Raw genomic sequence first — 23,591 nt, 5'->3', positions numbered from 1 at the left:
TTTAGAGTTCCAAATAAACTTGGATATAAGTGTTTTAAACTTAAATTCTTCTCTGCGTCGCAGCCAGACCGGTATCGTCTGTAAAGGGTATAACAATTTGGGGAGCACATTACCATTTTGACTAGGGCTACCCTACCCATCAGTCCCAAAGGGAGGTCCTGCCATGCCTGACACAACCAACCAATCTCCTCCAAGGGCCATATTACATTAGTAGTATAGAGTGTAAAGGGCTGCGTGCTCAAGCAAACACCGAGGTATCTCATTGGCTTGACTGTGGGCAGGATAGCCAATAAAGCATGCCACAGTCCTGGGAGCCCCCCCCCCCCCCCCCCCCGCCAACAATAAAAGTTCAGATTTAGTACAATTAACTTGGAGGCCAGATAGCATCCCAAAGGTTTTCATCACTGTGAGTGCCCTATCCAAATGGACGGGGGCCTGGTCCATATATGAAAGAATATCATCCGCGAATAAGCTAATTTTGCACCCTTGACCCTCCCCCCTTACCCCCCAATGGTGTTGCAATGTCGGATTTTAATGGTTAAGGGTTCTATGGCCAAAAGGAAGAGCAGTGGTGACAAAGGGCATCCCTGCCGAGTTCCCCGCTGAAGACCAAAGCAGGCAATCAGACCCCCATTGATCAACAGACATGCCTGTGGCTCGACATACAAAGACCTCACCCATGCCAGGAAGGAGCCCTCAAGCCCGTACTGCTCCAGTGTCCAGAAAAGATACTCCCAGGAGATGATGTCGAATGCCTTCTCCATATCTAATCCGGCGATCGATTGTCCCCCCTTCCCCACATGGTCCCGAATGGCTCCCAACACTTTCAGCAGATTCATGGATGCATAGTAACCCGGTACAAAACCCACCTGATCTTGATGAATAAGGCAGGGCTAGATGGAGTTTAACTGTCACACCAAAGTGGCCGCCAGCAGCTTGATATCCTGATCTAAAAGAGAAATGGGCCTGTACGAGCTCACCAGTTCGTGGTCTTTACCGGGCTTAGGCAAGAGAACCACATGGCCTAAGTTATCATGAAATGTGCCCTTGCCTGCAGACACTCCATTATACAGGGCACACAGGGGCTCCGCTACTAAATCATGGAGTATCCTGTAATATTCCGGGCCCAGACCATCAGGGCCCGGCACTTTCACCAGGGTGAAATACTGGTCAAAACTTCCTCTTTTGTAAGTGAAGTATTTAAGATCCGTGAGATGAAGATAGAAAAAGGAATAATGAAAAACAGAACTAAATACTGCAAATACCTAGCAGTGCACGGTAGTATTAATAGTCCAGAAAGTTGAAAGGACTATGGCCTCAGAATCGGAGCCCACGCATAACAGTCACAGACTGGAAGTGATCTGCGCGGTGTATTTGCTCCTGCTCCAATCATCGGCCCACACACCTGCAATTTTTTAAAGATTTTTTTCAAGCATTTAAAAGAAATTACCACCCCTATGGGGTTGTATGTAGATAAGTGCAAGCCAGGATATATATATAAAAGACCAAAAAGCAACTTAGCTTTATAATTAATTGTACAGAGAAGAACCGTCACTAGTGTTCATATGCCGACGCGGCCAGCGTTTCGCGGAACTTTACTGATTTAAGTCGTCCGCTGCGTCAGGGCCACCAGGACATTCAGAAAAATCAAGGCTTCACTTTTTAAAGGCCCACGCCAAATACGGCTCTCCCTAGCGTCTGTGAGCTGCCTGGTCAAGTGGGCGTTTAGCGTACAGGTTCTTATAGTAGGAAACAAATTGCTCTGCTATTTGTGGAATGTTGGTGTACCGCATCCCCCTCTCATCTCTGATGGAGGTAATTATTTGTTTCTTTTTGGGCAGATGCATTAAATTAGCTAAAAGTTTTCCAGTTTTGCTCCCCCACCGGTACAACTGGTACCAATGAAATTGCAAAGTGTTCCACATGCGGTCATTAAGCACCCCCTCAATCTGGTCCCAGAGAACTTTGAGTTCACGTTTGTCCGAATAAGACAGAGACTGAATATGATTCTGCAGAATAATATGTAATATGTGCGTGAGCTGCAGCAACTCCCTGTCGCGCTCCTTCTTCTTATGTGCCGTATATGCTAGAATATGCCCACGTAGCACTGCTTTAGATGCATACCAGTATATCCCAGGACCCACGTCTGCAGTTTGGTTTGTCATCTGATAGTCCACCCATTTAGCTCTGAGATATGCCCGAAACTCTGGATCCAAGTACAACTGGGGGGACATTTTCAACGAAGTACCCGTGGTTGGAGATGAGAAAGAAAGGGCAACGCTTACGGCAGTCATAAATATCTGCACGCGTAGCCGAGGCAAATAACCGATGATCAAGAAGGAGGTAGTCCAGCCTCACATAAACAGTGTGCGCATGGGAGAAAAAAGTAAAGTCTTTGTCGTACAGGTGTAGCATTCACCAAATGTCCACAAGGTCCAAGTGGTGGGACAGAAAATTGACACCCCCCCCCCTAGCAGCCTGATCATGAAGCCTTACTTGAAGCGGTTTACAATCCATACCCGGGTCAGTGGTGATATTAAAATCATCACCCACAATCTTGTTATACTCAAGATATCCCGACAAGTGAGACAGGAGTGAGGAAAAGAAACTATGAGTGTACACATTTGGGGCATAGATGTTACAGAGCATCAGCTTCATTCCCCAAAGTTCCCCCAGAACCAAAACATATCTCCCTTCATGATCTTGGAACTGTTTATGTAACTGAAAGGGTAGCTTTTTATGGAGAAGGATAGCCACCCCTCGCTGCCAGCCCCCAAACAATGAGGAATACACCTCACCCACCCAATTTCTGTGTAGTTTAGAATGTTCCAATTAGGACAGGTGAGTTTCCTGGATATAGGCTATGTCTGCGATCAGTTTTCTTAGGGAAGCCAGTATTTGAGATCTTTTTATGGGTGACCGAAGGCCATCCATATTGAGTGTAACCACCTTCAAATCAGCCATTGTCATAGAGCCAATACATGTTCACAAGGCTGGAACATAATGCAAACCACCCCTACAGGACCCCCCCAGCTAGGTTCTCAGGCAGAAAATATCAAGAAGCAGCCCTCCTGTCTAGGACCAATCAGTTCACATATTCGCTCCCCCCCATACAGCCATACTCCCCATTCACTCTCAGTCAGACCACCCCAGACATTCTCCCATAGCCCACTCATCGCTCCCTTCTGCGTCCATAGTGGTATCTTCCTCCCCCAGTCCCGCAAATCCACACTTCCCACCCCACTCACAAGGGAGCCCCTCCCCATACCCCCCCCCACAGAAACCCAATGAAGAGCAGAGAATAACTGAGGTGCCGATCATCCTCAAAGAAAAGAAACAAAAGAAAAGAATGAGGGGAAAAACCATGGGCTACAGGCTAGTGCCAAACTCTGGGAGCCCCAAGAGAGTATGTAGATGTGAGAGTCAGCCAGAGAAAAGATAGAAATATCAACCATAGAAAGCCATCTTAAGCAACCAAAGGCAGGTCCACGGCGGGCTCCCTGCCACAGTATAGAGTCAGAGGCCAGTCCTGGGAGCATAGAACTCAGCCGATCAAACTTGGCAGGAAAGCGCACCCCGAAAAAGAATCCCCAGGGTGCACTGAACGTGGTCTCCGGTGAGGCCACCCCTTCATCCCACGCCGGCATTCCAAACCTAGTTCCAACAGGCTATAGTCCAGTGCAGTGTTCATATTCAGGGAAACAGTGGTTAACGGGCCCAGGGCTGAGGGAGTCAGTTATCCCTTGAGTTTATCCAGGAATAGGCGAGCTTCATCCGCATCCTGCAGACTTGGCATCCTTCCAGACTCGCAGCTTAGCAGGAAAAGTGAGGGCGAATTGAATGCCTTGGGAGTGTAGTGCTGAACAGAAGGGTGTCATTAGCTTGCACTGCTTCCACTCTGATGGAATAGTCATTGAAGAGGAGTACCTTCGCTCCATTATATTCCAAGGGCCCCTTTTTACGGTAAGCCCGCAGGATGCTCTCTCCCTCCAGCTGCTGTATCTAGCAATTGTGCGAGGCCTCAGGCTTTCCTGCTGTTGTGGGGAGCTGATCTGATGTGCGCTTTCACAGGTAAAGAGCATGCCACTCTCCTGCAGCTGCAGCTGTTCAGGTAGCCAGGTAGAAAAGGTGGTATATAGCTCAGCGTCCTTAACAGCTTCTGGGAGCCCCACCAGCCTGAGGTTATTTCTGCAGTTCCTATTCTTCTGCTCTTGAAGCTGCGCTTTCAGGAGCTCGGTTTCTTTTTGCAGTGCAAGCACCCGGGAATCAAGGCCATTGCACGTGTCCTCCTGCGCCGCTACTCTTTGCTCTACCTCTGTTAGCCGGTGGGCATGAGAATCAAACTTCTCATGCATTTCCTCCATGCCCGACTGAAGTTTATTCAAGCAATCCGCCAGCGCTGCAGACACCAAGCATGTTATCTCTTGCACCCAGTCAAGTTTCAAGTTTATTAATTTTTAATATACCGACCATCAACTTGTATCTAGCCGGTTTACAATAAAATATTAAAAATAGAAATAAAAGATTGTAGCACTTGTAGTAGAGGTGTACAATTAATGACATAGACAGGACATACTTGAGAGTGAGGATAAAGGAGAAGGGGAGGGGTAAAGTTACATAATAGATGAGGAAGAAAGGAGGGAAAAGAAAAAAAAAAGATTGAATGAAAAATGGAGGGAGAGGATAAAACATTAGGAATGGGATCGCTTCATAGAAGCGGTTGGTTGAATGGGAAAGAGATAATTCAAGAGCAGTTGAAAGCATCTTGAAATAAGAAAGTCTTCAAGCTTATCTTAAATCTATCGAGCTGTTTTTCGTGATGGAGATGAGATGGTAAAGTATTCCATAAGGTAGGGGCAACTACTGAAAAGTTTGATTTCCTAGTGTAGAAGAAATCCTTTATGGAGGGAATGGAAAGGAAGTTCTGTTCTGCAGATCTAAGCATCCGTGTAGGGCGTTGTAGAATGAGGAGCCTATCAAGGTAGGAAGGTTGGTGGGAAAGTAGAATTTTAAAGGTCAGCATGATTGTTTTATAAGTGACACGGTAGGTAATGGGAAGCCAATGGGCTTCTTTCAGGAGGGGGGTAACGTGGTCATATTTCCCTGATTTGAAGATGAGTTTGATAGTTGTGTTTTGGATTAACTGTAGACGTCGGATTTCTTTTTGAGGAATTCCGTTATATAGAGAGTTACAGTAGTCAAGATGTGCGATGACTAAGGAGTGAACCAGAGTTGAGATTGCATCCGTGTCTAGAATAAAGGTAAGAGAACGAATGAGACGAAGCTTATAAAAACAGGTTTTAACCACTGAGCTGATATGATCGTGGAAGGTAAGATCTTTGTCCCTGCAGGGACTGTGAAAGTCGCGGTCTTCTCTGCCATTTTGGCTGGGGTCAAAGCGGGCCAATCTCTAACTGCTCTTGCCATTTTTAAGTGCATACCAGACAGCGTAGAGCTGGGGAAACCACTCCGGATGCAGCAGATCACCTTCCTCGCCACCCCAAAGGTAGCAATCTGGTCGTTGGTAGCGAATAGCAAAAGATATTAACTGATATTAGTGAGGGTATGAGGGAGCTCCACTTGCATGCGTCCTCTCAGGCAGGATCTATCACGTGACCCCAAGACCTATTTTAATAGCAATAGAATTAATTTGTACTGGATAAATATAATTCTTTGTATTATATTTACCTTCTGCTTTATTTTTCTTTTGGGGAGTAATAAACTGTTTTATGGAATATGCAACATCATGAACCAGAATACCTGCTAGTGTAACCCCTTGTTAAGAACTCTTTTGTCTTTGTTCAACTCTCAGGGTTGTCTAGAGTTCTGAAATGCATGCCTTCGGCTTAGGAAAACAAACTAATTTTTATTTATATGCCTAAAGAACTGTAGAAGCTTGTGGATTAATTGCTTCACATGGCACTACAATGGCAATGTTAAAAAAGATAAGCCATCTGTTTTATATCAAACATTCTTTTTTAGGGGCATTCCATGGTTTTCTTGCAGTAAGAGGACATTCGTAAAACAAGAGCTTGTGTGATCTAAATCCTTACAGCTGGTTCAAATATCAGTGTGAAAAAAAACTGTTGCAGCTTCAATTTCTGTTTTCTGTCATGTTTTGAACAATGCATTAAAAAAAGAGCATATAAAATACTTTAAAAATAAGAGTCATTAATGGGACACCAACAGTATTTATGACAGAGGCCCAATTACTGTCCAAAGAAGACTACTGCAAAAAGGATTTAGATCAGATTCCTCTAAGCAGAAAAAAACATTTTAGACAATAATACACATAGATGAGATATAGCATGTAAATATTTAAATGTTTTAAACCACATCAGAGTGTGAATGACTGACTAGTACTTTGCCTTTGAGAAATATTCAGAGCTGAAGAATAGAGGCAAAAAGGAGTTGTATATTTGATTAAATAGAGCCATATGTTGCATGGATTGATAGGTACATTCTATGAATCGTCATAATTATTTAGGGATTTGGCACTGTCAGCATGTAGCACAGAAGGGTATCTTTCTTTAGTTCGTGCTGTAATTTTCATTGTTTCCTTTCATGTCAAGGGTGTTTGCCTGATGTTGATCATTGAGCTCATAAATTCAGGATAACTTAGGCCATTTTTAACTAAGCCACAATAGAGGCTTTTACTGCAGCACAGGGCGCTAAATGCTCCTACACTCATAGGAGCATGAGCGTCAGAGCATTTAGCACTCATGTTCAGTATATCCCATACAGCAGATTTAGTAAGTAAAAGTTACTCAGATTCTTCTAGATTAATATCGATATGTTATTTTTATGCAGGGCTGATGGCTCGCACAAATAGAACATGATGCACTTTGACCTTGTAACTTTAGAACATGGGTTCAAAATTAACACTTGTTTGAAAATTTAGGTATGTTAGATATTTGAAAACATTTCTCTATTTATAGTTCCATTTAATTGCTTTATAAATTAACAGCTAAGAAGATGATTTTTTTTAGTATGAATAACATAATACCAAAAAATATCAAAGACGAGAAAAATAAGTTTTTTTAAGCAGCAGTTTAGCATTCACAGAAGAATTATATTGAGGGGTAAGCTTTCCTTTGCAACAACATGTGAAATGTGAATGACACAGAAGTTTAACATATAAGCCAAACTATCTTACATACACTAGAAAAATCATAAAGAATCACAATAATGACAAAACGCTACCATTGGCCATGGAAATTGAAGAGGGGGTGGATAGTACAACAATAAGTACCTAAAGATAGTTAACCAGAATTCAGGAGGGAGGAGCAGTTCTGCAGGGATGTCATTCATATGCTCTGTCCTCAGAAGGCTTTGTGAAATAACAAATGCAAGAATATATCCTACTGCACCATCAGGTCGTGAAGGCCACACTATGAATAAGTTTGGCCACTGCCTCTTCCACAACTCTATGTAGACCAGCAGAGTTCTCAGCTATAAGTTCTTTTTCATTCTATCTTAAACAACTTATAAATAATTTGGCTGATTTTGAACAATGCATTCCATCTGAATGACTTCTAGAGTTTCAGGAAACTTCTCATAGCCTACTTCAAACCAGAATATTTATGGCAAGATCAGCTTTTGATGCATTTGATGTGACATCTTCAGCATCGGCTGTGTCTACCAATATGAGACATCTCACAAATGTTCAAGATCGTTTAGCAAGTGTTCCCTGTTTAGTTGAAGAGCTATTTGGGGACAAAGTTGAGGATGCCATGCAAAGACTTACTCGACATGAACAGAGCTGGGCTACCTTAGCGGGATCTAAGTCAAAGACTCAACTATCTAAATCTTCTCAGAAACCTGCTTACTCTTCATATAAGAGGCGTTATTCAGCAACCTTGTCCTCTTCCAAACCCACACCACAGAAGAGGCAAAAATTACAGAAGCCTCAGACTTCTGCTTCACAAAAATCTATTCAGTCTTTTTGATATGCTTCTAGAGAGCATAGCTACAATTCCCCTTACTCAGCCACCTCCCCAATCCATTGGAGGCTGACTTCTTTTGTATCATCAACTCTGGACACTTATCCACACCCTCATCACCTCGCGCTTAGATTACTGCAACTCGCTACTCACTGGCCTTCCACTTAGCCATCTTGCTCCCCTCCAATCCTCCCAGAATTCGGCTACACGACTCATTTTCTGGGAGAGCCACTATAATGTTACCCCTCTTCTAAAGTCCCTTCATTCACTTCCCATCTGTTTCAGACTACAATTCAAACTCCTCTTATTGACCTACAAATGCACTCTCACTCAGCTGCCCCTCACTATCTCTCTTCACTTATCTCCCCCTACGATTCCACCCCCCCCCCCCCTGTTTTATCCTGAGCAACATGCAGCAAATTTGCATTCTTCCTTTTGTTTGTAACCATATATCAATTAGAGTGTTGCCTTGCTGATATTTGGTATAGATCTTGTCTTGGGGGTCGCTACATAAAGTTACTCAGCAAAACCTGGGGAGAAATGTTTATTTTCTCCCTCTTAAAGTTGCACAGCAATCCATTGGCTGTGGCTGCTGAATCTTATGTTGTGCTCCTTGTTGACCCTTTCTACATATACAATACCTCTATGTATAAGTGTTGAGCACCGTGTGAATAATTGTATAAGATGGTGCTTAGTTTTAGATGCAAATAATGCGCATATATATCAGTATTCTATTCATTTATGCACCGTCTCTTGTGTTTTTGTTGTTCAGCGCTAGATGTGTCTGGTAGCACTTTATAAATAACTAGTGTTTAAGCCCGTTACATTAACAGGTGCTAGAATATATGCCTGTCTGTCTTTCTTTATTTATGTCTTTCTCCCTGCTCCTGACTCTTTCTTCCTTTCTTTCTGTCTCTCTCCCTCCTGCTATTTTTCTCTCTCTCTCTCCCTGGCACCCTTTGTCTGTCTGTCTTTCTTTGTCTGTCTCTCTCTGGTCCCCTGTCTGTCTTTATTTATGTCTGTCTCTCTCCCTGGCCTCCTTTGTCTGTCTGTATTTCTTTCTGTCTCTCCCCCCCCCCTCACTTTCCTTTGCAGAAGCAGCAGCGGTATTTCCTTTCCCCTCCAGATCCCTGTGAAGTAGTAGCAGCATTTTCCCCCACCCCCCATTCCCTTCTCTTACCATGAGCTGTCCTGCTCCGTTCGGCCCCTCCCCCATCCCTTCCCGCGGGCTGGCCTGCTGCTTTTTTCAAGTTTCAAAGTACCGGCGGCTCTTCTCACGATCCCCGTGGTGGCTGATCCTCCTGTAAAGAGCAGCCTGCGATGGTGTCCGGCTTTAGCGAACCTCGCAGGCCGCTCTCCAGCTCGGTAGCACGTTCCCTCTGCCGCGATCCCATACGTCAGAGGGAACGTGCTACCGAGGTTGGAGAGCGGCCTGCGAGGTTCGCTAAAGCCAGCCACCATCGCAGGCTGCTCTTTAGAGGAGGATCAGCAGCAGTGGCGGCAGCGGCAGCGGCGAGTTAGGGCGGGAGGTGTGTTCCCTGCTGAGGACGTGGGCAGGGAGAGAGTTTGCCTGGCTTCCATGGTGAGTGAGGGCGGGAGAAGGGGAGTGGCCAGAATGTTCCCTGCCGCCAGATTGGCGGCCACGGATCAGAAATCATAGCGGCAGGGATCACGAAATTTCAAGAGCGCATGCACGCTCTAGGGTTTTATTATATAGGATAAATAGTAGTACATAAGTGGTTACTTACAGTCGATGTATAAATGATCCTTTATAGAATGGCTGCTAGGAGATAAATGCACGCCATGATTCGATCTTTGTCACAAAATTTCCAATGATCAGGATGGTGTGGAGCTAAAGCAGAAGGGGGGACTTTTTCTTGATACAGCCTTCGGGCGAAACATGTCGGAATGACAGGTTCCTTCCCAATAACTATTGACAAAGGGAAAACTCAGAAAATGCAGAAAAAAAGATAAGTTGAAAGATTATTTATTTATTTATTTACTCAAGCACTGAAGTATAGAAGCACGATTGGGTCCGGTGATTATTATCATTAGAACCTATGGGACATTCTAAACCCTCTGAAGATTGTTAAGAATTTATGTTATTTCTTATGAGGATTGTTTGACTGGTGTTGAATTTGAAATAAGTATGCTGGAGTCCAGTCTGGAATAGCCTACAATATAGATTTTGATTTGATATATTCCAAATCTAACATATTCTCAACAAGGCCGCTACATAGGAAAACGCAGCTACAAGCAACCACAAACTTAAATAAATATAAACAAAAATCAAACTTAAATTTCAGGAAGCCATATGCAGATCAACAACAGAGAAAGAGAAACAGCACTCTACAGTTTGAAAAATAAAAAGAAAGCAGTATAAATTTACAGTAAAACTGCATTTTCTGTTTATGAAATTAAAAATAATTTTTTTTTCTACCTTTGTTGTCTGGCTATTTTATTCATGTTTATCCCAGTTTCCTGTTTCTGCTTTCGTCTGTCTTTTCTTAATTTTCTTTCAGGATCTGCCTTGTCTCTCCTTCACTTCCTCTCCTACATCCATCTCTGACTTTAACCTTTTCCTTTCAGTTTTCTTCCATTTATTTTTTCACATCGCTTTGTGCTTCTATTTACAGTTTTCCATCTCCCTCATCCTATTATTCTCCTGGTTCTTTTTGCTGACTCTTCTCTCTCTCCCCCCTTCCAGCATCTTCTCTTTCTTTCTCTTCTCCCCTTTCTTTTCACTCTTCTAACCAGTATCTACTGTCTTGCCCCCTCCATCCAGCATATCCTCTTCCCTCCACCTCATCTTTCCCCCTCCATCCAAAATCTCTCCCCATCACTCTTTCCCTTTGCCACATTCAGGACTACCTACCTAGGACTCTGGCTGTGGGAAACAGAGTCACAGGTCCGGGGCAGGTCTGAAATGCGAGGCAGGGAGCTAATTCCTCCCGGCGGTCATCCATGCTGTTTGCTGGCTGCTGGGAGGATGGGAGAGTGAGGAGTCAGCAATGCATCTGGATTGCAATGAGCCCTGCCTTTGGTCCCGCTAAACCAGCTGGCAGTGAAGAAACCAGACACAATGGGGGCCTTCCCTCTTTGCAAGTCACTATATACTCTGTAGGTCTTGATCCTGCCCCCCTCTGGTTACTTCCTGATTTTGAGGGACGGGATCGAGACCGGCAGAACCTATAGTGACTTGGCAAGAGGGAAGGCCCCTGCTGCGTCTGGCTTCTTCATTGCCAACTGGTTTAGTGGGACCGGGACCAATCCAGATGCTCTACTGGCTTATCACTTCGCCCTCTTCCCGGTGGCCAGCAAACAGCATGGATGGCCGCCACCGGGAGGAATCAGCTGTCTGTCTCGCATTTTGGGCCTGCCCCGGACCTGAGTCAAATTTTGATTTTTTTTTTTTTTTTAAGTTGGAGAAGTGTAGACTCCCATTTTTGGGCCATTTTTTGGACCCCCAAATCTCAGTTTATATTTGAGTATATACGGTACAATAACACTTTGCAAAGAAAAGCAGGTGCCTGCTTTTCTGTACAGTATAAAATAGGCATGATTTTGCTACCTTACAAAATTGCCCTCCAAACATATAGGGGCCTCATTTCAGAAAATTGTCAGTAACTATATAGAGGTGGCTCCAATTAAAGAGCAAAACTCCAGAAGATGAAATTTGATATTTTGAACTCCAGAAGTAACCTAGATGGCTACACACATCTACCCCCTCTCTCACTTGTTTCAATGCCTGGCCTAAATGAGCTCTCTGATGAAATCTATGCTTGCCTCAGAGCTGGTTCAAATGTTGACAGATAAAAAATTTTTTATATACTGCAGGAATACTTTATGTGCTAGCTACTGAAACTTGATCCCATGTGAGATCTAATCTTCAGCTCCTTTCACCATTGATTTTTAATACTATTTGTTCTTGTTTGTAAGGTTTTCTTGGGTGGACTACCAAATTATCCCTGTACACAGCTAACTTCTTGTTATTTATCCTAAAAGATCAAAAAAAAATTTGTAATTGTTTATTTTTGCAATGCACAGCAAACAGGTACACCAATAATCCAACATGTCAACTTCAACACAAAGAATATACTGAATAACAGCAAACCTAAGACAGTATGAAACAGCAAAATATAGACCCCCCCCCCCCCCAGCTCTCCCACCAAAGATCTAAATTTTAAGCGCTTTAGAAAGTTATTTATAGGATATAAATTGTGAGTTGTGCAATTCATTTTATCAAGCTTTAAGCTTCTAGTCTTGTATAAGCAACATGCCACTTATACTGTATTTTAAACATTTTAATTTTCTGCAAATACTTTTACTAAGTGGTAGTACATCTGGAGGATATTGTTGAAGATCTGTATAGTGAAAGAAAATATAAACCAAAATGTTTTGGAATTTTGTGCAATGCTGATTTTGGAAGAACAGAATACTTTCTATACCAGAGTTAATGACAACAGGTCTTTCTGTGCTGTAACTATTGCCAGTGGGTAGACAGCTGCTGAATATCTTGCCATCAATCTCATTCACATTGGCTTTTTTATTCTTTTGCTTTTAGAACCAGTGCCCTGAGGTAGAGGAATTGATCTTCAGCCATTTTGTAATCTGTAATGATACACAGGAGACCTTGCGATTTGGCCAAGTAGATACTGACGAAAATGTTGTGCTGGCTAGTCTCCATAGTCACCAGTATTGCTGGCGCTCACACAAGTCCCCACAGGTAACAAAACTGATGTTAAGGCATTATATTTTTAGAAGTCTGTTTTGAAGCTTTCTTCACATTTATTTTTTCAAATCTGTTTAAAAATTACTTCAGGAGCCAGGTGTTTTAGTCATGTGAGGTAAGCAAGCTGATATTTTTAGGTTTTCTGTAAATCTAGGGCTAAGCAACAGATATTCAGCATATAGCTTCATCAGAATACAAGTTTCCCAATTAAAGGATATGTTTCAAATATTTGCTAACACCTAAAGGTTTTTTTAAAAATACAGTACATATTAATAGAATATACAATACTGAGAAACAGTTTGTGACCTCCCAAATATAATAACAAGAATTCTAGTGCAGTGTGTCCTGAACCATAAGGTCTTGTATCTGAACCAGCAAGTTGCTTATAGAAAACTGTCAATCATGTTTTCAACTTTACCTTCTTTCAACTTTACCTTCTTTCAACTTTATCTTCTTCCAGTTCTTCCCTGTCCCCTCAGTTTGTTTTTTGCAAGCAAGTTGCTCAGAGGTGTTTCTGATCTGCTCTGCAATTTGTTTTCAAGTATTTTTTAATCAGTATTTGTTTGGAGGCTCGGTGCCCAGAGGTTTCCATCTGTTAGTACCTCTGCCTGAGAAAAGACACAGACTTGTCCAGTGAAAGTCTGCTGCTAGCGGGATAAGCCTCTCAGGGACACCTAGCTAGCTAGCCTACTTATTTTTTATAGCTCAGGGTCTGTCCCCTGTGTAGCTGCTCGCATCCCTGATTTTAGTCATGAACATGAGCGCAAGCTGTTTGGGATCCTTCTTGACTCTGCCGAGATTAATAGTGGACCAGCTGCATGGTCCACCCCTTTGCAATGAGGCTGTCCAGGGGTTGAGGCTCAGTCCAGGCAGCCCAAAGACCAAGGTCGTTCAGTAAATCTCTGAGGCAGATCTCTTCTCCATTTGTTCCAGCTGAGTTTCTATGCTGAAGCAGGCAGACACCACATGGCACCATGAGTAAGGCTATTATAGCCTATGAGGAAATTTGGGAGGGTCTTCAAAAGCTGATTTTGAAAGTTTCTGTACCCAGATCCTAGGTTCCCCTCCTCTAAAATCCCTTTCCTTGTGTTTTTTGTCCATCAGAGAGGTCTCCATGGACTGTTTTTTACGTAATTTTCCTGGTGGCAGCCATCTTGGATTTTAAATGATTTTTTTTTTTCTAAAGCCTCCATCTGCCTCAGATCAACAGGGATGTACCTCTTGGGCCTTTTTACCCCTATATCATGCCAAGTTTGCAATGGAGGGTTGGTCAAGGAGTGTCCATGTCCTGCATGCAGTGGTGCACATGGGGGAGGGGCGGGAGCCTTGTGCTCAGCCTCCTCCGAGTCCTCCAGGACTGAGGATCCACAGGAGGTGTATCCCAGAGGAAGAGACCCTTTCCAGAACCCAAGCCAAGATATGTGGTGTCTGCAGAGCCCAGGAGGATCAGCAGAAGCCCCTGTCAGGGTCCTCAAAACAGCCAGTCCAAGGCTTCACCCCGGATTTTGTGAACCTCATGCGGAACACCTATTTGAACTGCTGAGAATCCTCTGCATCTGCTTGCAGCACACCAGAGAAGGTGCGGGGGAGGAGACTTCCATCAGCAGGCGCCCTAACCTGTAAAACACACAGGCTATAGTACTTTTCAAACTATGTGGATACAGTTGATTGCTTAGAGAACTACATTTGTTGTGTGGTATAATAAATCCAGCATCATGAATATCAACTTCGCAGTTCTCTCTTTTTGCTTCTTGTTTGCATCATTTCACTGCAGATCAGTTGGATTGTTGTTTTGGCTGCTGACCTATTCTCTTTATAGAAATCAGTGGGTTGTCAGAAGTTTTGCACTGGCCTGTTGTAGGGTACAGCTAGGCAGAACACAGGCTTGGACCCGGGAGGTTCAGTCTGACAGAGACTGGGAGGATGGAAAGTCCAATTCCATGCTACTGTTATCCCAGAATAAAGTTTCCCTGGCAGAGTCTAGCTTGGTGCAGGAGAGCGACTATTTAGAAGTGGCAGTGGTCCTGGACCAGGGTGATGACCCCATGATGTGACAGCTTTTCAAAGCCTCTTCATTATTTCTGCCTCGCTGAGAGAACTGAAACAGGCAGTTCATCAAGCTCCTTCATCTCAGTGCTCAGTTATGAGCAGCTCTGTTGCTGAGCATGCTTTTCCTCGCATTCAGACATCACTAAGTTAGTCATGGACCACTGGGAGTCTCCAGAAAAGGTCCCTGCGGGTGGCTAAAGCCATGTCCAAACTTTACCCAATGGCTTTGGTTTTCCAGCAGCTATTTGTTCAGGCAAAGGTGGATTCACTGGTGGCGCAAGTCACCAAATGCATCTCCCTACTTAGTGAGAAGGGTGTTATGTTAAAGGCTTTGAGGATTACTGCTGGCTCAGCTGATCGGGGATAACATCCCCTGCCACAATCAGCTTATGGCTGCTGCTGCCTGACTTTAGGATCCCATGATGGCATAGATAAATGGCTGAAATGTAGGCCTGGGTTTTCTGGGCCTACATTTCAGCCGCCCATCTTGCTATGAATTGCAGCTAGGTAGCCGATGCCACTTCCGGCATTGGCCATGGCTACTTTAGAGTTCCATGGCCTAAAGCAGCTACGTAGCTGCAGTGCCAGCCACCTTTTATTTAGGTGTCGGTAGGCGTTTCAACATTGCCATTTTATTATGTTTCTAGGGGGGGGGGTGTTTCCAATTAACTTAGGCATTGACAGGGCACCTACCAGCGCCTAAGTTTAGGCGCTGGTTATAGAATTTCCCTGTGTGTATATATATATATATATATAAAAAATACATCCCCTCCTCTTCTGTTGCTCCTTCTCCCAACCCACTCAAGTTATTCCCGGCTTCACAGTTCCACTTCCTTTTTAGCTGCAAATTATGCCCTGTATATGCTTTTCTACAACATGAATATGTGCTAGTTTTAAACCTAAGGGAATTTGTAATGCTTTTTTCTAAAAACTGATATTTATGCTGTATGCACTTGACATATAAACTTCCATTTCTTCTATATTTTAGAACAGCCTCTTTACGTCTTCAGATTCTGTAATACTCATATTAGTGAAATTTGAGACAGACGTCAGAGGACAGGGCGGGACCGCGGCGCAGGAAGCAGCTCCTAAGCAGTGCAGGGATAGCTGACGTCGCGATCCTGCTGCGGCTGCTTCATAGGTAGTGCAGGGAGGCCAGGGGAGCGAACGGTCCTTCGGGGTGGGTCGGGGCATCAGGCCTTCAGGGTGGGGCGGGCGGGCAGGCAGGCAGGCAGGCTTTCAAGGGGGAGGGGGGTGACAGGCAGGCAGGCCTTCAAGGGGGGGTGCAGGCCTTCGGGGGGTGCCGACCTTCAAGGGGGTGCAGGCCTTCAAGGGGGGGACAGGCCTTCAAGGGGGGACAGGCAGGCAGGCCTTCAAGGGGGGGACAGGCCTACAAGGGGGGGGGCAGGCCTACAAGGGGGTGGGACAGGCCTTCAAGGGGGGGGACAGGCCTTCAGGGGGGGTGCAGGCCTTCGGGGAGGTGCCGACCTTCAAGGGGGTGCAGGCCTTCAAGGGGGGGACAGGCCTTCAAGGGGGGGACAGGCAGGCAGGCCTTCAAGTGGGGGGACAGGCCTTCGGGGGGTGCAGACCTTCAAGGGGGTGCAGGCCTTCAAGGGGGGGACAGGCCTTCAAGGGGGGGACAGGCCTTCAAGGGGGGGGCAGGCAGGCAGGCCTTCAAGGGGGGGACAGGCCTACAAGGGGGGGACAGGCCTACAAGGGGGTGGGACAGGCCTTCAAGGGGGGGACAGGCCTTCAGGGGGGTGCAGGCCTTCGGGGGGGTGCCAACCTTCAAGGGGGTGCAGGCCTTCAAGGGGGGGACAGGCCTTCAAGGGGGGGACAGGCAGGCAGGCCTTCAAGTGGGGGGACAGGTCTTCGGGGGGGGTGCAGGCCTTTGGGGGGGGGTGCAGACCTTCAAGGGGGTGCAGGCCTTCAAGGGAGGGGACAGGCCTTCAAGGGGGGGACAGGCAGGCAGGCCTTCAAGGGGGGGACAGGCCTACAAAGGGGTGGGACAGGCCTACAAAGGGGTGGGACAGGCCTTCAAGGGGGGGACAGGCCTTCAGGGGGGTGCAGGCCTTTGGGGGGTGCAGGCCTTTGGGGGGGTGCCAACCTTCAAGGGGGGGACAGGCCTTCAAGGGGGGACAGGCAGGCAGGCCTTCAAGGGGGAGGACAGGCCTTTGGGGGTGCAGGCCATCGGGGGGGTGCAGACCTTCAAGGGGGGGACAGGCCTTCAAGGGGGGGACAGGCCTACAAGGGGGTGGGACAGGCCTTCAAAGGGGGTGCAGGCCTTCAAGGGGGGACAGGCAGACCTTTAAGGGGGGACAGGCCTTTGGGGGGACCCTGGTTTAGAAGTACACAGAGGGAAGGGGGTGTTCAAAGAGACGTGCATATGCCAAACTTTGGGGGGGGAAGAAATAATGGGTCTGAAAATAGAGGAGAGGGAGAGAGATGATGGACCATGGGATTTAGGGAGGGAAGGAACAGAAAGGGAGAGAAATTGGACACAAGGGATGGTGTGGAGGAGGGATAGAGATACTGGATAGAAGGGTAATTGGGAAAAGAAAGGGAGAGATGGTGGACTCTGGGGTGGTGGGGAAAGAGGGAGAGATGCCGGATGAAAGGGTAGTTAAGAAAAGGTGGATCTGAGGAGGGAGATGAAAAAAAGGAAAGATACCAGACTTCCTGGGGAGGGAAGGGAAATGGAAAGGGAGGACAGAGTTGGCAGGTGGATGGTTAGCATGCAGAAAGAAGAAAGAAGGAGACCCTGGCAAGCAAGTTATCGGAAGAAAACCAGAGCCTTGGACCAACAAGATTTGAAATATAACCAGACAACAAAAGGTAGAAAAATTAATTTTATTTTCTGTTTTGTGATTATAATATGTCAGATTTGAAATGTGTATCCTGCCAGAATTGGTGTTGGACTGCAAACGTGAGCTAGGATTTAATAGAGAGAGGAAAAGTCCTTTTTGTTTCTTTATTTTATTTACACCATAGCGCCAGTGTGGTTAGGAGAAGCCAAAGGGGGTGAAAAAGCTATAAAACCCACCAGGAGTTTTGAAAAAAATCACCCAACTAGGCAGGAAAATCGAATTGAAAAACCAATTCAATAGGCTGAATCGAATCGAAATGTTTTTTTCCTGAATCTGGCAGCATTAGTTTGCGCTACTGTCTTAGACTTTAGCCTGGGATTGGGGAGAGATGGCATCCTCAGTACTTTATAATGCAAGTGAAACGAGGATTTGGTCAGACTTTTGAAGGATCTGCAGAAAAAAAATATTGTATAGGCCGGGGACATGAGACAGCAGGAAATGGGAATTTTTCTTCCTTCTATTTTTGTGAATGGAAAGGCTGAGGATGTCAGAGAGTTCAGTTAAAATATGTGCTTTATAAGAAAATATAATAATGTGTTTTATAAAGTTTATAGCATAGCTGGCCTAACCAGTGAGGTGTTCCTAGTGGTGGTGGTGGCAGCGTGTCAATGTGTTGAGAGGAAGAGGTGGTCTGGGAAATTCGGCTGAGCAAACTCCGGGCCCATTTCCACCCCCAAGTTAGTCCACTCCACTCAACTGGTTCACACACTGAGTGGGTCTTTGGGTGTTGTTTTGGAATCTCTTCCAGTGGTTTATCAGTATCTCCTTCTGGTCCAAGGAAGGAAACTTTGTTATCCTTAGCATTGACCTACAGAATATGTTTGAAACAGCGCTGCTTGTGTGGCATTAGGCTATGTAGTGATCGAAAGAAATAAACAGACCTTTGCACATTTTTGCACTATATGGTGGGTGTATGAGGAGATTCACATTTCCTGCACAGCTAAGTCAATGTGAAGTTACCTTGTGCTGTATTTGACATCTAGCAAGGTCTCTGTTTGAAAGGAAAGATCTAAACTTAAAAATGAAGTGGCCAGAAGTTATGGTAAAAGCAGATAGTGTAGCTGGTTTTAAGAAAGATTTGGACAAATTCCTGGAGGAAAAGTCCATAATCTGTTATTAAGACATGGGGGAAGTGTCTGCTTGCCCTGGATCGGTAGCATGGAATGTTGCTACTCTTTGGGTTTTGACCAGGTATTAGTGTCCTGGATTGGCTACCATGAGAATGGGCTACTGGGCATGATGGACCATTGGTCTGACCCAGTTAGGCTATTCTTATGTTATGTTCTCATCTGTAGGGGGCCTTTGTTTTCACTTTTTATTTTAATGTATTTTTTTTCTGGGAACTTATCAATGTTTTTTTATAATGGAAGAGAATTAATGTGTGTGGGATGAGGGGGTAACTAATTTCTTCAGCTAAATAATTCAATCCACCTCAAACAGACATAGGAGAACTCACGCACCATTCACACACCCTCCAACCAAAAACGTCGAAAGAAAAAAACTGTTCGACAACCTCCTAGCCATTCGAGCTGCAACACTCGACCCCCAACTCTACAACCAATTGACATCGACCATAGGCTGCAAAACCTTCAAAAAAAAATAAAAACCTTTCTATTCAAAAAACACATAAAACCGAACTAACACAATCAGAACTGTCCCAAACATCACCTGCAACTACTCCATATGTACTTCTGATGTCATGACAATTCAGACATAATTTATGTTATGTTATGTTTGGAATATAAGAAAATTTTCACTGCCTATTCTATTCTGACCATTTATTACGTTTCATGGTCATTACAAAAAAATATTTTTTCCATGGGGGGGGGGGGTGTCAAAAAATGATGGGCCCCGGGTGCCACATACCCTAGGTACGCCACTGACATAGAGTATGAGCTGCATTTTAGAGAGCACATCCAACTCAGAATACAAACATCCATCACATCTAGTTCTCATATATTTTAGAACAGAATCGACACACACAAAGACTGTTTGAAAATATATGAAAAATGGACATGCAAGTGCTGGCTACATCCAGCATGAACATTCAGTTTACAAACTAAAACGTCTAAACCATGAATAGGGCAAAACAAGAGACATGGATGTCTTTATTGCAGCAGAGGAATATCCATACGAGAGTGATAGGTAACCATGTGAAGGAATAGCCTAACAGAGCACCTAGCTAAAAACCAGTTTGCATTTACTGTTTGCCTTTAGTGCCCGATTGTGTGCTTGCTATTTAAATTTCTTAAAACAAGCATGTCAAACTCAAGGGCTGACACTGGCCAAATAAACAAGGTTTAAGTTTGTGGGCTGCAAAAAAAGCAAAAATGTCATTTTTCATGGACACTTAGGTTTATTTTGAAAAGTACAGTATATTAAAAAAACAAGAGCAATGATAAAATTAATATTTTCTTCCTGACACTTGGCATCTCTTCTCTGCTACTATTTTTCCTATTTCAGGGAAAATCTTGTCCACAGTGATTACTTTTAAAACTGACTCAAGGTGAATGTCGGTAATTCTAGATCTGATAGGAGACTTATTTCCTTTCATAAGTGTAAATAACTGCTTGCAACAATAAGTTATCATTAGATTATAATCTCCCAGTTTTTTTCAGTCACATGATAAAGGTCACTATTTGGATCTAGTGTCCTTCTCTTCAAAGGGAGTCTCATCCTTCTATTTCTTTAGTTGATGGTTCCTGGTCTTCCAACATATGATCAGATCATTATACTTACTATTTCAATCTTAGATGTAGGCATAAATTATCTCTAGGAAACAATTAGATCTCAATACATTTTGGACCTGTTATGAGCAAATTCAAAGTCCAGATGACCCTAAGGAATTTTTCCTTTATTGGGATGAGACAAGTACAGTGGAACCTTGGTTTACAAGCATAATTCGTTCCAGAAGAATGCTCGTAAACCAAATTGCTCATATATCAAAGCAAGTTTCCCCATAGGAAGTAAGGGAAACTGCTTTGATTGGTTCCACCTCCTCCCCCCCCCCCTTCCCCCCGAGGCTACTGGCGCTGCTCCATTCTCCCCCCCCTTGAGGAATCCGACGCTGTTCCAATCCCTCCCCCCTGCGATCCGGCATCCCCCCAGTGATCCTGCTTCCCCCCCCCCCCGCTCGCATTGCCCCCCCCCCTCCACCGTGATCCTACTTCCCCCCCCCCGAGCAGTCAATGACACCCTTTACCCGACTTGGCACCAGTGCCGGTGCCCGAAGATCCTCTTCTGGCGCGGCTGGGCGGTGCGTCGGAGATCCTCCTTCTTCTGGTCTGGGCTGGGCTGGACTGGCTTTGAGCATTTGCGCATGCTCAAAGCCTTCTGGTCTCGCTCTCAATCTCGGAGAGAGCGAGACCAGAAGGCTTTGAGCATGCGCAAATGCTCAAAGCTAGTCCAGCCCAGCCCAGGCCGCGCCAGAAGAGGGAGGATCTTCGGGCACCGGCACTGGTGCCAAGTCGGGTAAAGGGTGTCATTGACTGCTCGGGGAAGGGGGGGTAGGATCGTGATGGAAGGGGGGCAACGCGAGCAGGGGGGATGCCAGATCGCAGGGGGGGGCGCTCGTACAGCGAGGCAAGCACGGTTTACGAGGCACCAAGTTTGCGAATGTTTTGCTCGTCTTGCAAAACACTCGCAAACTGGTGCACTTGTAAACCGAGGTACCACTGTATTACCATTCTGGACAAATTGGTTCCAAAACAAAAACAGAAAAATTGTCCCAATTACTCTAGGAATTGGTATGACAATGACCCTCATGCCTTGAAATGAATGGTTAGGAGATTAGAACAGATCTGGATATAATCAGGGAAACAAATTGATAACTGGAGAAAAAAGGTACACTCCTATAAACAATTAATAAAAGATAAGCGCAAATCATTTTACTCAACTAAAGAATTATTTAAACTGGTTACTAATAGTTTTGATTTGACCCCATTCTCTCGTAAATCTCACATTGTTCCTCCAAATTCACAGGAGCTAGCAAATTATTTTAGTCAGAAAATAGAAACTCTAAGAATATCTTGCTCAGTGTTCAGTAGGAAAAACTATGATCCCCAGCTATTTTCAACTGAGACATGCTATGTGGATTTAAATTGGGATGATTTCAGAAAGCTTTCAGAAAACTATATAATAAATATGAGAAACCATATTGCTCTTTAGATTCTTGATCCCTACAATTATGAAATCAGCCCCTATAAACTTTCAATTAGATTTATTTAGCTAGTTAACTTACTTGCTTGATAATGATACATTTCCTTCTATAGGAGGTCATATTATTACATTACATTACATTAGTGACTTTTATTCCGCCATTATCTTGCGTTTCAAAGAGGATTACATAAGAGGTTATCTGGACAATTCCAGAAGAGTTACATAGTTGGGCGGGTTACTTTGGGGGATTGAAATGCTTCCTGTGGAGTTAGTTTATCTTGATTGATTTCTTGAATAGCAGGGTTTTTATTTCTTTTCTGAAAGTTTTGTAGTCTGATGTCGTGATCAGTAGATTGGATAGTTGGTGGTCAAGTTTCACTGCCTGCATGGCCAGTAGGCCATTGTACATTTTTTTGTGTTTGACACCTCTGATTGGGGGATAAGTGAATAGTGTCTTGGTTCTCCTTAGCCTGGTTGTGGCAGGTTGGATAAGGCGGTTGTTCAAATAGGTTGGGCTGTCTCCATTCATTGCTTTAAATAGTAGACAGTAGAATTTGAATTGTATTCTTGCTTGTATTGGGAGCCAGTGAGAGTCGATGTATGCAGCGGTGATGTGGTCGCATTTCTTCAGTGAATAGATCAGTCTCAGGGCTGTGTTTTGTACTGTTTGTAGTTGTTTTATCCTGCATACCAAAAAATCCAAGAGAATCAATTTCATCAGTGGTTAATTACAGACCTATTGCATCTATGCCGTTATTTGTAAAAAATTTTGGAAGGTTTGGTTTAGAAACAACTACTAAGGGCCTGTTTTACAAAGCTGCGCTAGTAGCTGCAACGTGGTAACGGTCCCGAACCCTATAGAGATTTAAAGGGCTTTGGGGCTGTTGTCGCGCGGCAACCGCTAACGTGGCTTTGTAAAACAGGCCCTAAGTTATCTGGATCATTTTTCCATCTTGCATGGATCACAATCAGGCTTTAGACCATTGTATAGCACAGAGACAGTCTTAGCTTCAATTTTGGACAATCTTTGTAATCTGTCCAGTAAAGATACCAGCGCTCTAATATTACAGTTGGATTTGAATAGTGCTTTTGACTTAGTCGACCACAAGAAATTATTGAAGTGCTTGGATTATATTGAAGTAAATGGAAAGGTTTTCAAAATGGTTTCAAGATTTCTTAACATCTCTTACATATCAAGTATTACAGTGAGCTCTCTATTAGTTGGAGTAATTCTTGCAATATCACCCCAGGGTTCACCATTATCTCTTTTACTTTTCAACATTTATTTATCATCATTGGGAGACAGACCGTCTTATCTGAATATTAAATTATTCAGCTAAAGTGTTCTCCCCAGAAATTTTTTCCAGCCGGGTGTCATGAAAAAGTAGCCAGGTAGGACAGGGAAATTTGGTGGTGGAGAAAATTAAGGGCTCCTTTTACTAAGCTGCAATATTGTTTTTAGCGTGTGCAGAATTACCGTGCTACACGGCTAGAACTAACGCCAGCTCAATGTTGGCGTTAACGTCTAGCACGTGCGGCAATTCTGCACGAGCTAAGCCGTGCAGAAGTAAAACCGCTATCACAGCTTAGTAAAAGGAGCCCTAAATGTGTACTATTTGTATTAGTTAATTATTATTAGTTATTTTCCAATGCTCAATATGACTGCCTTTCTTAAGGTTTGACACTTGTTCCATTATTTTTTATTAAATTTAAGAAGTATCCAATTCTAGAAGTGAATAATTAGATATTTGCCCTCTTTCATATGGTATAGAGCAGCGTCTCTCAAACTTTTTTAACTTTTTTAACTCCGGCACACTAAATGGAGCAAATGTTTTTTATGGC

General features: G+C 44.2%; 1 protein-coding gene across 8 annotated transcripts in view; it reads left to right on the top strand.

Annotated features, from left to right (window-relative positions):
• Positions 1-23,591, top strand: part of VPS13B (vacuolar protein sorting 13 homolog B) — a 1,237,203-nt gene that overhangs the window by 1,013,209 nt on the left and 200,403 nt on the right. For all 8 annotated transcript variants that reach the window (XM_033933145.1, XM_033933154.1, XM_033933146.1 and 5 more), the window contains one exon: positions 12,508-12,669. In XM_033933145.1, coding sequence (XP_033789036.1) covers positions 12,508-12,669 — 162 coding nt within the window. The remainder of the gene's footprint in view (positions 1-12,507; positions 12,670-23,591) is intronic.

This window comes from Geotrypetes seraphini, chromosome 2, assembly GCF_902459505.1.
Source record: "Geotrypetes seraphini chromosome 2, aGeoSer1.1, whole genome shotgun sequence".
NCBI lineage: Eukaryota > Metazoa > Chordata > Amphibia > Gymnophiona > Dermophiidae > Geotrypetes > Geotrypetes seraphini.
Note: the sequence above shows the minus strand (reverse complement) of the source record. Positions and strands in the feature narration are given on the sequence as shown.